This window comes from Lagenorhynchus albirostris, chromosome 4 (assembly GCF_949774975.1).
Source record: "Lagenorhynchus albirostris chromosome 4, mLagAlb1.1, whole genome shotgun sequence".
NCBI lineage: Eukaryota > Metazoa > Chordata > Mammalia > Artiodactyla > Delphinidae > Lagenorhynchus > Lagenorhynchus albirostris.
This window is the reverse complement of record NC_083098.1, coordinates 144750362-144766281: the sequence shown is the minus strand read 5'-3', so window position 1 is coordinate 144766281 and position 15920 is coordinate 144750362. Positions and strand designations below refer to the sequence as shown.

Sequence of the window (15920 nt, the reverse complement as noted above, 5' to 3'; positions counted from 1 at the left end):
TGAACTGAGTGTATTGGGCCCAGACCCCAAACTCCTGGTATTTGTGAGAGTCAAGGTCCCATGCTTCCTGGTCCGTATTCTTCCAGCTGCAGCAAAAGAGAACAGTTAGGAAGGGACCCTCCTCCTTTCAGGAAGAGCTGGATTTGAGTTTCGTGGGAAGGACCCTAGGGAGGGGAGCTCAGCCCCCAGATTGTGCGGAGCTCCTTTCAGGGGCACCGCATGTCCGTCCTCTGTTATCTTGAAACCTTTGCCTTCGGCTGGAGCAGTCTTGTTTCTCTGGGATTTCAGGCAGGAAGACCCAGGTGATCCTGGAAGAGAAGCTGAAGAAGCTGGAGGAGGAATGCAAGCAGAGGGAGACGGAGCGCGTCAACCTGGAGCTGGAGCTGACAGAGGTCAAGGAGAGCCTCAAGAAAGCCCTGGCCGGCGGGGTCACCCTGGGGCTGGCCATCGAGCCCCGGCCGGGGACGTCGAGTCCACAGGTAACGCCTGCCGCTCCCCGGGAGAGAGATGGGGGTCGCTTCCTCAGGTCACTGCTCCTCCGTCGTCCCCAGCATCGGCACCGCAGAGACGCAGCTCCCATGTCCATTTCAAACACTCTTCTTGGCTGTGTTTTAAGTTCATGGACATGGAATTTTCGTATGTCTTTCACTGAACTTGTTCAAAGGTGGCGGAAACACCGAGTCTCTCTTTTCCCCCCTTGCGCAAAATCTGAGTGTAGTGAGTACAGTTCTTCTGATCTCTTTGGAGCCGCGTCCTCATCTGATGCCAGTGCCTTAGACAGAAACCTTTGTTCAGTGTGGCAGAGTTTTACAACTTGTCTAGCATGTCTGTCCTGAGAATGATGCCAGGTGCTGGGGACACGAAAATGAGTGAAACCGCCTGTAACCTCGGAATCTAACAGAACGAACGAATTAGACACGAATTAGCACCTCGAGTGATTTGCTGCCCACTGTCATTGGAGAACTTGCTCTTCTCCACGAGCCGTTCCGTTGAGTCAGACGTGATGGCTTCTGTTTTCCCCATGAGGAGCCAGAGGCTTTTGCCTAAGGGCACAGCCCGGGGCCAGCTCCTCCCGCGTCCTGGGGCTTGGGGGGGCCCACGGGCAAGGTTTCTGGGTTACGGGTGTGTGGCACCACTGAGGTCCTGTCACCCACCCTCATCGCCCCCCCAGGCAGTGGTCACCTCGTGCTCCATTGTCTGCAGAGACCATCTCCAAACTTCTCCAGTCGCCGGTCCCTCTCCAGCGACCACCCCTCACTCTCAGAGGATCCCCCCTCCACCCCCAGACCTCTTGGCACAGCCAGCGGCAGATTGTGGGCTTCCACCCCCAAAACCCCGTCCTTTGGGGCACAGCGCAGCAGGGAGCTGAGGAAAGCAGGCTCTGTGAGCAGAGGGGCCAGGGCTCGAGACGACGTCCCTTCCGCAGGCCTCGATTTTCCATCTGTGAGATGCGGATGGTGCTGTCGTCTCCTGCGTGGGCTCGTGTGTGCGAAAGCTCTGGGCACGGTGCCTGGCCTGCGAAAGTGTCCATCCGCTCGTGTGTTCACCAGCTCGTTGATATGTAGTCACTCATTCAACAAATTAGATACATGTGGCTGTGCCCCATCTGTGTGCCGGAAACGGTTCCAGGCGCAGCAGTGGACCTCGTGGATGAGAATCTCTCTTTCCGTGGAGCTCGTATTGTAGCAAGGGAGGACCGCTAGGCCAGGGAAAGACACTCACATCAGGCACTGAAAGGTGCTGGGGGGAGCAGTCCAGCAGGGGCTTTTCAGCGTCCGGCCGAACCAGGGACCGAGGGTGTACTAAGGTGGCCGGTTCTACCCGAAGAGTGGTGGCAGGGCTGTGAGTGCTGGCCCATGCGGGGCAGGGGTCTGTCCCAGGGGCCCCCGGGGACCCGTGTCGGAGGCAGACTGGAGGCAGGAGAGCCTCTTGGCCTCCCAGGAGGGGCCTGAGGATTCGCTGGCATCGCCGTCCTTGGTCCCATTGGATGGAGATGTGGCCCCAGATGCGCCCCCTGCTGACCCCTCAGGCATCTGCCACGCCCTCCTGCTGTATCTTCACCTCTCCCCCGCCTCGCTGCCTTCAAAGCATCCACAGTCTGTAGTGTGTCCCATCTTACAAAACAGATTCTGCCCAGCCCACGTCCCCTGCAGACGCTGTCCTGTGCCCAGGTGTCCACTCACCACCTGCTGCGGTTCGGCTGCCCTGGAGCTGCCTCCCCTGACGTGACCTCCGCCCTCACCTCCCCAGGTCTGGACGTCTCTGGGCACCGCTCAGCGCTCTCTGTGTCTGGGGTGACCCTGCATTCTCCGGGGCTCTCTCTGCCCCCCTGAGGGTCTCCCCCTCGCCCCCTCTCGTCAGCTCTCCTTCCTTTTGCCCTGTGCTCTCGAGGGTACGGGCCTGGCTTGATAAAGCGCCTGCCGTCAGGCCACGGGGCCGCTGCTCCCTTCGCAGGGCCCCTCCTCGGGCCTCGTGCCACGCTCTGCCTTCTCCCCACCCTGGCCACGTCCTTGGGCCAGCAGCTCATTAGCTGTCCTAGGGGAGCGCTGTGGGCCGCCCTCCTCGGAGCCCAGCTTAGCCCCCCGGGGGTGGGCGGCGTGGTCCTCTCCTTCCCACCGGCCACGGCACCCACAGCCCGGCCGGCGTGGCCTTTGGAGGCATTTCCAAGTGAGCGAGCACGTGCAGAAAGCTGGCTGCTGGGGACCCGTGGTCAGTCGCCCCCAGAGGGGTTCTAAGCAGCCCATTTGAATGACCATTAAGACACCGTTCTCCTCAAATGACGTTGCGTGTCACCTAACCGGTATTTAAGTCACACATTAACACAGCCAGAGCAGGGAGAGGTCAGTCTGCGGAGACCTCCTCTGGGGGGGGGAAGTACAGCAGATTGTCGACTTTTTCCCCAAAGAGCAGCTTGTCATCTCACATGGAGACTTGGCGACTGCAGATTCTCTTCGTTCCATCTTAAGTCTTGCTTTGACATGCGGAGACGTGCTGTAAACAGTCGGGAATCCTCGGTCGCTGCAGGGAGCCCCGCCCCGAGGCAGTGGATCCGGGAGCTTGTGCTCCCCCGTCCCGGTCACCGGTGGTTTCTGCCCCTGGTGCTCCCCCGTCCTGGTCACTGGTGGTTTCTGCCCCTGCTGCCGTAGCCTAGGAGCTCCCTGAAATCAGAAAGGGCTTTACAGGCCTTCACGGGAGAGGCCGCCCCCGCAGGGCCGGGAGAGCCCGCGCCGAGTGCGGGGCAAAGTGCCCTTCAGCGCCTCCGTCTCTCCAGCTGTAAGATGCATGTTTTAAGGGTGCTTTTAGAGCGGGGCTCTGTGAGGTGGTCCTGTTACTGTTGTTATTGTTTTTGCCTATTTCCAGAACTTGTTTTATTCTTTAAGCCATTTTCCTAGGGGAAAATACTGATGACGTGGAAACCATACCTCACCCAACGTCTTCTCTTTCCATTAACAGTCTCCAGTTTTTAGGCACCGGACTCTGGAGAACTCGCCCATGTCCAGCTGTGAGACCAGTGATGCCGAGGGCCCAGTGCCTGTGAACAGTGCGGCCGTCCTGAGGAAGAGCCAGCCGGCCCCCGCCAGCTCCCCCTGCCGGGGACACGTGCTTCGGAAGGCCAAGGTGAGATCCTGCCCGACCTGCTTGTGGGGGGACGCCGGCACTGCTGGGGAGCGGGCATCCCGGGGCGGGTGGGGGACGCCGGCACTGCCGGGGAGCGGGCATCCCGGGGCGGGTGGGGGACGCCGGCACTGCCGGGGAGCGGGCATCCCAGGGCGGGTGGGGGACGCCGGCACTGCCGGGGAGCGGGCATCCCAGGGCGGGTGGGGGACGCCAGCACTGCTGGGGAGCGGGCATCCCGGGGCGGGATGGCAAGGTGTGGTGGAGGCACTCCAGCCTCAGACTTTGTGGGTGGGGTGCAGGAACTCAGTGTGGCCTCCTGTTCCAGTTCTGCAGCTTCTATATTAGATGCCATTTCATGAGTATCTACCCAGTTTTTCCTAAAGTCAGACCCTCCTACAGGAATCCTCCTTTTCAAAGGCAAAAAAGGCCAGAACTTGTCTCTAGGCCTGGACCATCTGCTTTCAGGAAAACCAGCAGCATGGTTCTGTGTCCTGGCTTCTCCTGACCTGTTCTTTCATTGGTGACGTAGAGATTGGCCAGTGACCGCTGGGATCCTTTAAAAAATCAAAAGTCGAGGCAGACTCTTCTCCATACCCTCTGCTTCCCAGCCCCGCCATAGCCTGTATCCTGTACTCAAGGGGCCATTCTGTAGTACCTTCCAGTCTTCTGATGGGATTGGCCACTAACGAGTTTTGATGCTAAGCTTTAAAATCTCAGAGAATTTTTAAAAACTATAGTTTATCAAAGCAAACCGCTCCTGACGGCTTAACTGAAAGTGTGTGGTATGAAAAACTCCTGCTTGGTCCAGTCAGGCTAACGCATCCAGATGTGTTTAATTTGTTGTGATGAACGTGGAGGCCAGACGTCCTCCCCTCGCCGTCCCTGGGACCCTCTCTCGCTGTCATTGCCTCCGTGCTTTGGCAGCTTTGAACCCGTTCCAAACTGGCTAGAAACCTGTTGTTTTCTGACAACGGATGTGGTGTCAGATGTGAATGTGCGTGTTAACCTCTGGCTGCTGTGTTCACGGAGGGTCCCTGCCGATGGGGGTTAGAAACAGCATCCTGGAATACCTGTCTTCGTAGCGTGTGCGTTTGACTGAGCCTGTGCGTCGATAAATTCGGGGAAAAGAAGAATTACTGCGCATCATTTGTTCCTTTTCCTTGGCGTGCATCCAGTGTTCTTCGTTTGCAGAGGAGTATGTTTTGCCTGAGAGATGTTTAGAATAGAGCTGTCCCATAAAGTCCCCCTAATTATTGGCAGAAGGGAAACGCAGTAAAAATAGTTCATTTATTTCTCTACTGTCAAAGAAATCAGTTTCCAGTTCTGTCAGTCCAGCCTCTGAAAGGGCTACATTTTCCATGCCTGCTCTCACTGTCCAGAGACTCAGTACTCTGCACTTCCTGCCCCCTTTTCACAGTAAATATAAAACGTGTGGTTTTGGCCGGTTCAGATGCACAGCTGGCCGTTCAGACTGGACCACATCCTCCCTGAAGGCGTGGGATCGAGCAGGGGTTTCCCAGGATTCCTGAGAATAGTGGCAGGGGACCACGGCTGGAGGGCGGGGTGGTGGCCTGGCCTCTTGCCTCTGGGAGCGTCCGTCCACCTGTAGGTGCATCCCACACGTGGCCTCCTCTTGCACCCGGGCCTTTTTTCTGAGGACCTTTCTGAGTCTGACGCGTCCTGGGCTCGGAAACCGTTACCCCAGGCTGTGTTCCTGGAATAATTTCCCATTCCCGATGAGGGAAGCTCTGGAGTGTGAGAGAGCGCGCTCCTGAAACTCAGAGCGTTTCAAGTCACCTGTCACGGGGTTTCCCAGCCGAGAAGGGGGCTGAAGGGCCCCGACGTCCAGCTCCAGGCCCAGCATTCTCCCCGCAGCCTGGGAGCTCCGGGTGCCGAGGGACGTTCTGGGAGCCGGGCGTGGTGGCTGCAGTGCTTGCAGAGCTGACACACGTGCCCCAGGTCCCGGCGTACCAGGGCTGGGCCATCCCGAGCACGGGACACCCGCCTTCGTGCAGCCTTTTCAGTGAAACACACGGCGGCCTTGGGTCCTCCCCGTGTCCCCCTGGCTGGGCGTGTCCGTGGAGCGCCCTGCTTGGCGGCCAGCGTGGCCTGGGCTTGGTCCCACGATCACACGCGTAGCCGCGCGTGTGAGGCTTTGGCAGCGTGTGCAGGCATACACACGGCTTCTCTCCAAGCCGGCGCCGCCCGGAGCACCACCTTTGCGCAGAGCAGCTGAGCATCCTCTCTGGGGAGCCCGGAATTGGGGGTGGGGCAGTGGGAGAGGCCACGAGGCCGTCCACGCCTCTGTAGGACCAGCGCCTGCACGTGCTCGCGAGGTGCAGGCGGCTCAGTTTTGTTCCTGCCACGTTGGCTGACGCCATGCTTTTAACCATTAATGAAGCAAGCTTGTAGTTCGATGCTAAAAAAAAGGGGTGAAATTCCTAATTTGATGCAATATGAGAAGGTGTGCAGTGTACTCACGGCCCAGTTAATGACCCCCCGGGGTTACAGTGCGAGTCAGGCGCTTACATCAGACCAGCACTGCCGCGCTCGGTGCCCCAGGGCAGGCGGGAGAGCCCTGCTTGGCGCCTGGCCCCGTGTGGGGACCGCCACGCCACGCGCACGTTCTCTAGATGTGCCCAGAGTCCTTAGTGGGACTCAGGCCCATCTCGGTTTGGGCCATGTGGTGATCCTCAGCCTGTTGCCGGGGAACCTCGGCGCTGTTTGCACGGCAGCTGAGCCCTCACCCTCTGGGGCACAGGTGTGGATGGGATGCAGCCTGACGTGTCCCAGCCCCGCGTGTGCCCTATTGATCTGTACACACTTCCTCTTGCCTCGCTTGGCAGGAGTGGGAGCTGAAGAACGGGACATAGAGCTCGCGGATGCCCAGCTCGCACAGCGTCGTCCCATCGCGTGGCCGCAGGGAGCTGGCCTGGGCGCTGCAGCAGCAGGACTCGGGGTTTGCGGCTGGACCAGGACCCAGGACCTGGGGGCCAGGACCCGGGCCTGCCCGCTGTATCCTCTTTACTGTATAATGGTTCCCTTTAAAGAGATTTACTTGTAACACTTGGGCTTCCAACTTCATTTGTTTAAAGTCAGAAAAGGGCCGGAAGGTATTGTGAGAGCCTCCCCTGGCGGGTGGAGACGCTGCATCTTCCCACCCAGGTAAACGATTGCTTTCACCAGTCTCAGCACTCCCGGCCCAGACTGAAGATGAACGGCCAGCAGGCCCTGGACGTGCTCCGTGCCCCCGGCGGGGCTGTGAGTGTGAGACGTGGGCCTCGGGCTGCCCGCGCCTCGGCCAGGAGGATCCAGGGATGTCGCTGCAGCGTGAACAGCAGGAACCCGCACCCCGGGTCTCCGCCCCCCTCTCCGCACACGCCCGGCCCCCTCGTCACTAGGGGTAATGGCGCGGCAGAATTGTGCTGTGAAGCGTTTTTTACCTTTTTTAAAAAAATTTTCTGGACAGTTGCTTCCGTCGCCAGGATATGAAAAGCTGCCACTCTTCTTCAAACTTTAAAAACTTTTCTCTTTTTCTCCTGTGCCACGCTTATAGCTGCAAGGGTTTTTCAGAGGTTCTGTGTCATGTTGTGTTATTTGTACGGCTTTTGAAAGGCAGCAGTGTTTTCGATATTTCACGCCTATGTGTCCTTCCCGGCTTTTCCCAGCGTCCAAACCCCTTCTACCCCTTCAGAGCAAGCGGGTGGCCCTCAGACACCTGGTCGGCCTCGGGGTGATGGTCACACGCGTTCCCGAGGGGCGCGTACGCCCTTTGAAAGGCAGCATGTTCTGGGAACTGCACAGCTTTAGGGCAGAAGAAGGACCCCCGAGAGCTCCTCTCCCACCCCCGCCCCTGTGACCCACCAGGGGACTTGGTTTACTGTTTCCCTCAGGGCGTGGCCGCCAGGTAGGGCCTCTCTGAGTTTCCCCGTTTGCCTCCAGAGGGATGTTTCTCGAAGCCTTCAGACACTAAGGCGTGAAGGGGACAGGCCAGCTCCCAGGTAGAGGTAATGTGGGTCCGAGAACCAGGCCGGCTCTCCTCTGTCTGCAGAGGGACCTCTCAGGAATTCTCCTTGTGCGGCCACTGCCCGGAAAATCTATCTGTCACCCCGGAGCCCTCGGCAGACTGACCGATGGGACCAAATCACACGCGGGATGGGCTCCTTCTGCCTGCAGTTGGTGGAGGCCTGCCGTCCTCTGCTTCTCATCAGATACAGGAGCAGGAAGCAAGAAAACCGTGCGCCTGCGAGCACATCCCGGGGCGCCCACGGCCTCCGGGCCTTGCCAGTCAGGGTTGGAGTGGCCCTCGAGGCCCGCACGGGCCCGTTTGGTTTCACTGACCAGAGCCAGAGTGCGGTTTCAGCGACTAAGAAAGTTCTGCAGCAGGACATGCAGGCTGTTTAGCTGGAGTCCACCTGAAACCTGGATTTGTTGCGAAGCCGTCTGCCAGGTCCGTGGGCAGCCCGCTGGCGGCCTCACCTGCACGTAGCACGTTGGGCCCCCCAACCCTGACCCCGGGAAATCCAAGTAGGAAGCGGGGAGCGAGGGGCCTCCCCAAGCCTCAGGCCCACCTTCCCGGCCCTGCTGGGGAGGAGGAGCCCCTCTCCCTGTGTTCTCCCATCAGCGTAGGAAGCTGGCATCGTAGGAAGCTAACTTTCTGTAAAGGGGAAAAGTGGGGTCTTGGCTGCCTTCCGGTCGAATGAATGTTCCCCAGATAAGGCTCTCAGGCTCTCCTGGTTGGCAGCCAGCTTGGCCCACGACAGCAGCCAGATTTGATGGTTGCTCAGGAGGGAAGACGTGACCTTAGCCCGGGAGCAGGTGGGCACAGGTGGGCGGGCCGTTAGCAGAGGTCACCGCAAATGTCACCTCGACCATCGCTGTGGGTCACGCCCAAGGACACAGCCAACTGGTCCCAGAGCTGGGATTTGCACCCTGGCCTTAAGGCTCCTGGTGTACATATTCTGTGTTTAAAAACGCCAGGTTTTTAAATTCACTTTCACAACCAAAAGCCCGTTAAAGAGGGTGGTGGATTCAGTCCCGTTACGTCCCCCGGAGCCATTTAAAGCGGCCCCGCGGAAGCCGAGGCCGCCAGCGTCACGCGGAAGCCAAGGCCGCCAGCGCCGGGCTCCTTTGACGCCCTTGAGGTGTTCCCCTCGATGTCTTTAGATTTGATCAGAAAGTTAGTTTAAAGCGTTTGCTTCAAAATAAGTTATTTATTTGTATATGTTCAATAAATATAGTTTTTAATTTATATCTGTACATACTAGACACACCGTGGACATCCTGCCAGCACCCTGGCAGTGATCTCATTGCCCCCCCTTATCTCAGGGCAGCCAGAGACAGCGGTGACAGAGCCAGGCTGCGGGGGTGGCCCGGCCTTGGCCCTCGCTCCGGGGTGCAGGTCACCATGCCCTCGGAGAAGTGGATTCTTGAGAAATGTCCCCATTCCTCTGACAGACAGTCATGGTCACAGAGTGCTGGCCAAACTGTAACAGGATCCTAACTGAAATGAGGCACGTGTGGTGGCCAGACCGGGGGCTGGCGTGAGGCCGTCACCCTCTGCGGGCCACGGGGCCCTTCCCTTAGGACAGAGGCCATCGTCAGCCTCAGGCGTCTGCTTCTGGCTTTGGTGAGGGGTCATCACCTTCAAAGTCCTCTCCATTTTTATATTTTTATAATGTTTTTCATTCACTCACGAGCCTTTTGCACAGAGATACATTGATGGTGAGAGGACGCGCTGGGTCACCCCCGACGTGGGCTCAGGTGCAGGTGACCACCCCCTGCCCAGAGGCCGCAGACGGTCGGCCAGGGCCGGGGAGCCAGCAGCCCTCCCGCCCGGCCCCGGGACGGTCCTCTGTGGGGACCCAGTGGGTCTGGGGATGCTCCCAGCTTCTGGGGCTCTGCACAACAGTCTCCCCGGGGCTCTTCTCTTGGCCACATGTGTAGAACTAGTCGTGGCCCCTCGGTTCAGACACCTTGGGGTTGTCCAGCTTGACCGTCCACCTTATTCATCTTGCTGGTCCCTGAGTCATTTTGGGCTCCTTCTGAAAACCCAAGACGACTCTGATAGGTTGGAATGTGCCACCTTTGAAAAGTGTCTCAAAAACTGTGTGTCCTGGGCCCTGAAGACCGCCCCCAGGGAGGAGTTTCAGATTCCTGTTAATCGCGGCAACAGTTTGGAATTTGTGTACAGGTTTCCAAGGGGCAGCTTTGCAGCTGGGGTAGGCCCGATGGTCGTGGGCAGAACTCCGTGGTTGGCGGTCCCATTTATTCTTTCCAGAAGAGTAACTCTATCAGCACGTAGATTTTGCCTACAGACCTACTTCACCAGGCAGCGTTCTCTGGTTATTCACCACGTCCTGCGACAGGAACCTTCCCGGGCTGGGCACGGGGGTGGGCACTCGGGCAGGACCTCTCCCGCCAGAGCAATCAGGCGTCTGCGGCGGCTGCATCCCAGCCCGGCCCCCGCACAGCCCAGGGGATGCCTTTTCCAGGAGCAGGGGGCCTGCCCGTCTCCACCGCGGCTCACGTGAAGGTCATGGCAACACCTCAGTGTTAAACTATGGCCTTCCTCTTTTCTTTCTAAATTAAGTTCCTTAAGTAATTTCAGACTGTGGCATAGTTTTAAAGAGGGTAATTTTATTGTTCTTGTTGTCATTACTGTCTTCTTATCCCCACGATGGGCTGGGTTGATACTGTGAAATAAACTAAAAATAAATAAACTAACATTTTCATGCCCCCCCCACGCACACGGTGCAGCATCACAGAAAGCCCCTCAGTGACCCCCGAGCCATAGCGGGATAGCGTGTCATTCGTGAAGGTGAGGGAGCTTCACGCCCAGGGAATTGGTGGCCTCACATGCACCCTCTTGCCCATCTTTTGTGAAATAATTCACTTACGTCCTTCCAGAAAAGCCCAGCTTGACAGCATACAAGTATTACCAGGTATTTCTGTTAGTTGCCACGGAAAACATTTTCGAGATGGGATCATCAGATCATAATTCTTAGGGACCAAAGGTGTTTTTAATAAGATCATCTTTGTATTTGATTTTTTTAACGAGAAAGGAAATACTAACTTTAAACTTTAGCATCAGCTTTTAAATTATAGAGATTCAGCATTAATTGACCATGGCTAGAAGTTGTAAAATGTTTGTTTTCATATTAAGAATGTAATTATTTCCTTATTGTATTTTTTAAAAACTAAAGTCATATTTAAAATTCTCTTTGAAAGAAACAGGCAAGAAACAGGAAAGATTTTTTTAATTAAATATGTTGGCAGTGTCCATTTTAAATAACTGTAAATATATTTTCACTGTGTTTCGCAATGTATTTAATTCATAAAGTAAAAAGTTTTATCAGAAGAAACTTGCATTGGAAATATTCGTTTTCAGTCCATTTGCCCGGATTTTGTAGTAGCCTTACTTGAATTTTCTGCTTTACTAATGGATTTTTCTACAGTTCTACACGGTGTAGCCCGCAGACTGGCGCCCTCGGGCGTGCCTCATTTGTGTATTCTTAATAAACTCGCTGTTCCAACTCGGCCTCTGCGTCTTGACCAGCTCGGTTTGTGGGCAGACGGAAGGACTTCCGGATGAACGGAGGCATTTTGCTGACAAGGCATTTTGCTTGCCAAGTAGGGAGGGATGTAAGAGGGATCAAGGTGGGGCAAGTGTTTTATTTCTTTGACAAGAACCTTCTTTCATGAAAGAAACGTGTATTTCATTTTATTTATGTATTTAATTTTTGGCTGCACTGTGCAGCACGCGGGATCTTAGTTCCCCGACCAGGGATGGAGTTCGTGCCCCTGCCTTGGGAGCACAGAGTCTGAACCGCTGGCCCGCCAGGGAAGTCCCAAACATAGTGTTTTTTAAAAAGTTGCTTTTAGGCCAAGGACCCGAATATCCGGGTCAAGGAGCGTCTGTGCTCCTGCTGAGTGCAGCTGTATGCCCGGTGCCCGAAACAGGACCAGATGGGCTGTGACGCTGCTCTCAGGACATTCACTCCAGCCAGGGGCACAGACGTGCCCGCAGGTAACTCTGAGTGGGCGACTGGAGAGCTCTGGAACCACAGGAGAAAGAGCAGCTGCCTTTCAGGCGGTTGGCGGTGGGGTTTGCGGGTATGGGTTTTTGAGCTGGGTCGTGCTGTTTACATAGGAGTTCAGCAGGGAGAGAAGCAGGGGAGGCGCAGCAGGAGCCCAGGGTGGAGGGTGAGAACATGAGCCGCAGTGGAAGGTGGCTCTGGAAGAGCGGGCTGGATGAGCTGGAGCCCTCCTGTCTGCAGGTGGTGGGCGACTCTGTGGAGCGCACGCAAGGCTTCTCTTGGGGCGGGGGCGGGGGTGTTGGCCAGGTTTCTGGTGTTAGAAAGACCACTGCCAGCGGGACGGGAGTGAGTCACACAGACCCAGGCAGGCATATGTGGCCACACTGGCCGGGAGCAGGAAGGCCGCCGCGGATGCACAGCCCACCCGAGGGCTAATGGAGATGCAGACGGCAGAGCCCCGAGGCGCTGGCCCCGCCGCTAGCCAGGACATAGGATACAGGGGAGCAGAGCTTGGCCAGAGCGGCGAGGATAAGGTGTCATCTTGGGCCCTGCAAAACACCTGTGTCAATATACGGGAGGCCAGGTCTGATAGCGGGAGGCGTGGCCTGTGTGTGACTTGGGGACGTCAAGGTGACACATTACGCACCTGGAACCACCTTTCAGCGGTTGAGGACCAGGTGAGTGGGTGGTGCCTCCTTTGCTCCCATTCTTCTCTCCCTGGGGATGGGGTGGTCATTGGCTGGCTGTGTTCCAGATAATGAGGGGCCTCTTGCATTGGCAGAGTGAAGCAACCGCCCTGAGTCGGAGGTGAGGTCATTCCTCCAGCCCACCTTAGATGACAGGAAAGTCACTGTCTGCGTGCTCTCAGCTTGCCTCAGTGTCCTACGAGCAATCCTCAAAGGTGGTCCTCTGCCCCAGTGTTCGCTGTCCAGTGACGGGTCATTCATCTCAGCGAGGGGCCTGGGTACGCTGCATTAGACCTGTTTTTTGCGGTACGCGGGCCTCTCACTGTTGTGGCCTCTCCCGTTGCGGAGCACAGGCTCCGGACGCGCAGGCTCAGCGGCCATGGCTCACGGGCCCAGCCGCTCCGCGGCATGTGGGATCTTCCCGGACCGGGGCACGAACCCGTGTCCCCTGCATCGGCAGGCGGACTCTCAACCACTGCGCCACCAGGGAAGCTCAGACCTGCTCTTAATTGATGCTCTCCTTGGGCTTGAACATGGATCACGTCCCGGTGGGCTGCCAAAGGAAAAGGAAGTGCCTCTTTAATTTCTTTTAAAACTCAGCAAAAGGACACCAGAGCTCTCGGTTTTGCTTTTTAGAACCATGGAGATGACTCAGGGATATCACGCAAGTTATGATTTTGGGAGCAGGCAACACAGCCTCGCCGGCATAAATCAGGAGCCCAGCTCTTTAATGGGTAGCAGGGAAAACGTTAGCTGATGTCTGTGATCCAGAAATTTGATGATGGAAGCTTCATCGATTTTATGATGCTGTTTAAAATGGCTGGCTTTTCACACAAAGGGACTAATTAGTTAGAAAACAGGGCAGGAAACGTAGCAGGGATGAAGTGGGTCAGGTATACTCACCTCCCCACCTGGGGGGCTATTTTGAGCTGATCCTGAGAAGTTGGTCTGTCCTGGAACCACCCCCAGGGGTGGGCGGGCAGGGCAGCAGAGCTGAGAGCTAGCCGCTTCCTTCCTCAGGGAGGCTGGCCTCTGGTTGGGGGCGGGGGTCTGCCCATGTGCTGAGCATCTCTTCTTTTTCTGATGCTTTGACATCCTGGGACCTTGCTGACCATGGAGGGACAGCCCTTCCCAGGGCCACCCGGTTCCCGGAGACGTCAAGGACTTGCCTGCAAACAGGCCTTTCATACGTGAGCCAACCAATGCAGAGTCCCCAGCCCAGCCAGCTCCTTTATGAGGTTCGCACATGCTGGACCACTGTCCCCTGCCCTAGTCACCCCCGGGCCAGGTGCCCGACAGCTGGGACAGCCCCTGGTCCCAGAGCTTTCACTGAAATTATTCGGACCAGCCCATCCTAAGCCTGTTTGCCCTGCCTCACCCATTCCTTCCTGTGAAAACCACAGGAAAAGCTCTTGTTCCCACTTTCCCCCCTCCCTCCGCCTCCTGCCCTGCCCTGGTGCTTCCCCATGTGGCCCTGTGTGGCCTGGCGTGGCCTGTTGTGGTGTGGCCTTATGGGGAACGGGGAGTGTGACAAACTTTCCTGTTCGATGGCAGGCATCTGCTGATCTGTTGGCCCTCCCTCCATACTGCGGGATGCGGTTTAAACGCCCCCGGTCCTGTGGAAAGGGCATGGGCTGCGTTTCCTGCGTATCAAGTGATGGGAGATGACCTGTCCGTGAAATACCCTGCAACACCCGTTAAGACTCTAATTGAGCTGAAATCCTTTTCTCTGGGGGTTGTCTTTCCAGCAGGATAAACACTGCCATTTTCTTCAACTAATCATTCATTCATTTATTCATTCGGGGACTACTTATTGAACCCCTACTGCTTGGGGCACTGGAGACACAAAACTGTAACCAAAACTGGCAGCACCAGCTCCTCACTGCTGCTGGTAATCGACACGCACCCGGCACAGACAACCTGGCTAATAAACACGTAATTATAAATTGTGAAAAGCCATGAAGAGCGACACCCGGCTTCTGGTAGTGACAGATGTGAGCCGTGGACAGCCCTCCATGGGACACAAGGAGAAGAAGTCTCCCCGGGCGTTATCGTGCTCATTCCCACCCCTCTGCATCAGGGACCTTGCGGGTCCCAGGAACACTCCTGCACCAGTGTTGGGAGAAGGTCCCTGGCACAGGGGGTGTTCTTCAAAAGCTCCGTGGTGGCTGCTTTTGGCAAATCCGAGCTGAGAGTAGGAGCTCTCACCCCTGAACTTGGGTCCCTGAATTCCGTGGGATGAAGAAGCTTCTGGAGGAGGAGAGCCCAGGTGATGTCAGGGTGACTCATTGATCGTGGTGTCCCTAGGATTGGGATCCACGGACATCCCACTAAGTTCCCAACTTGACCGCTACAGAGAAAACTGCAGACGCACTCTGGACCTGGTGCTTCAAGACCAACTTGAGTCGCCACGACAGTTGGGACCGTTAACACCTCCCAGACCAGGATGGTCACACACCTGGAGCCCCGGGAGTCCAGGGGAGGTTGCATCCCCTTGAAGCCTCATGGCGAACTGGTTCTGCAACGTGCATCCCCTCCTAATCCTCCCCATGGGTGCGCACGTTGGGGGAGACTGCGCTGGGGGTTGGGAGAGAGCCCGTGCACCCTGGGGGGTTGATGGATGCTGGCTTCCGTCCGAGGCAGGTCCCTGGGGATCTCCAGTTCCACTGAGACCCTCCGACCACAGCAGAGTTTGTGGGGATCGGGTTCCTGGTGGACCTTTGGCCCCTGCCTGTGCCACAGGGGGTCTGGTGTGATGATTCCCCCGGTTCCTGAAAGTGTGGGTGGAATACAGCCTGGGCCACGGGAAGAATCCCCTCTTGGTTTCCAGACACAGTCGGTTCCTGTGGTAGAAAGCCCCCCCGCCCCCCCAAAGTCCTCTTCCTCCTGAAACAGTAAACATAGCGATCTTTCGACCCTAGAGGAACTGCAGACAGTCCTGCCATCCGGGCCCTGAAGGTCACAGGGCAGTGACTCCGCCCACATCCCCATCCAGTTGTCCATTTTCCGTGTGAGAGACGATGGTGAGCACATTGCAGCTGCTGATGCAGATGTGGCACCTTTTACGGCAATATGCACAGCTCCCAGCGCCTGGGATGCAGCCGACCCTTTTGGTTCCGTGCCTGTTGGTGAAGTTGCTCCCACCTGGAGGGAATCAGCGCATCTCACAGGTCCAGGCAAGCGCTTGCAGCTCTTTCTAAGCGGCCAGGGAGGCTGGCATTTCCTCCTTCAGAACCTCAGCAGCATCAATGACGCTGACTGGGTCTGGTGAGGAGAAGAACAGCAAGTTCTCTCCAAGCCTTCGTGGGACACAGATGACCAGCGGCTCTGGGCATTGCACACCGGGAGGATTTCGGAAAAGGGAGCTAGAGGCTTGTGCAACCATGAGAAGGGCTGGTGGCAAGTAAGTCAGGAATCACCTTTGATTCCCTAAGTCATTGGCGCTAAAGAGGGCAGCTCTCGAGAACCAGAAGCTTCTGCAAATCTCAGGAACCTCTTGGGAATTCTCAGTAACTGCCCGAATCTATGGCCGCAAAGCAAACGTTCCCAATCTCGTGTCCATCCACACATCTACCTG

General features: G+C 56.9%; 1 protein-coding gene across 1 annotated transcript in view; it reads left to right on the top strand.

Moving 5' to 3' along the window:
- The window catches only part of AFAP1 (actin filament associated protein 1), a 149162-nt gene extending 142478 nt beyond the window's left edge, over window positions 1–6684 (top strand). Inside the window, exons 15-17 of the mRNA XM_060148769.1 lie at window positions 289–479; window positions 3454–3618; window positions 6465–6684. Coding sequence (XP_060004752.1) covers window positions 289–479; window positions 3454–3618; window positions 6465–6491 — 383 coding nt within the window. The 3' untranslated portion in view covers window positions 6492–6684. The remainder of the gene's footprint in view (window positions 1–288; window positions 480–3453; window positions 3619–6464) is intronic.
- Window positions 6685–15920: the final 9236 nt, after the last annotated feature.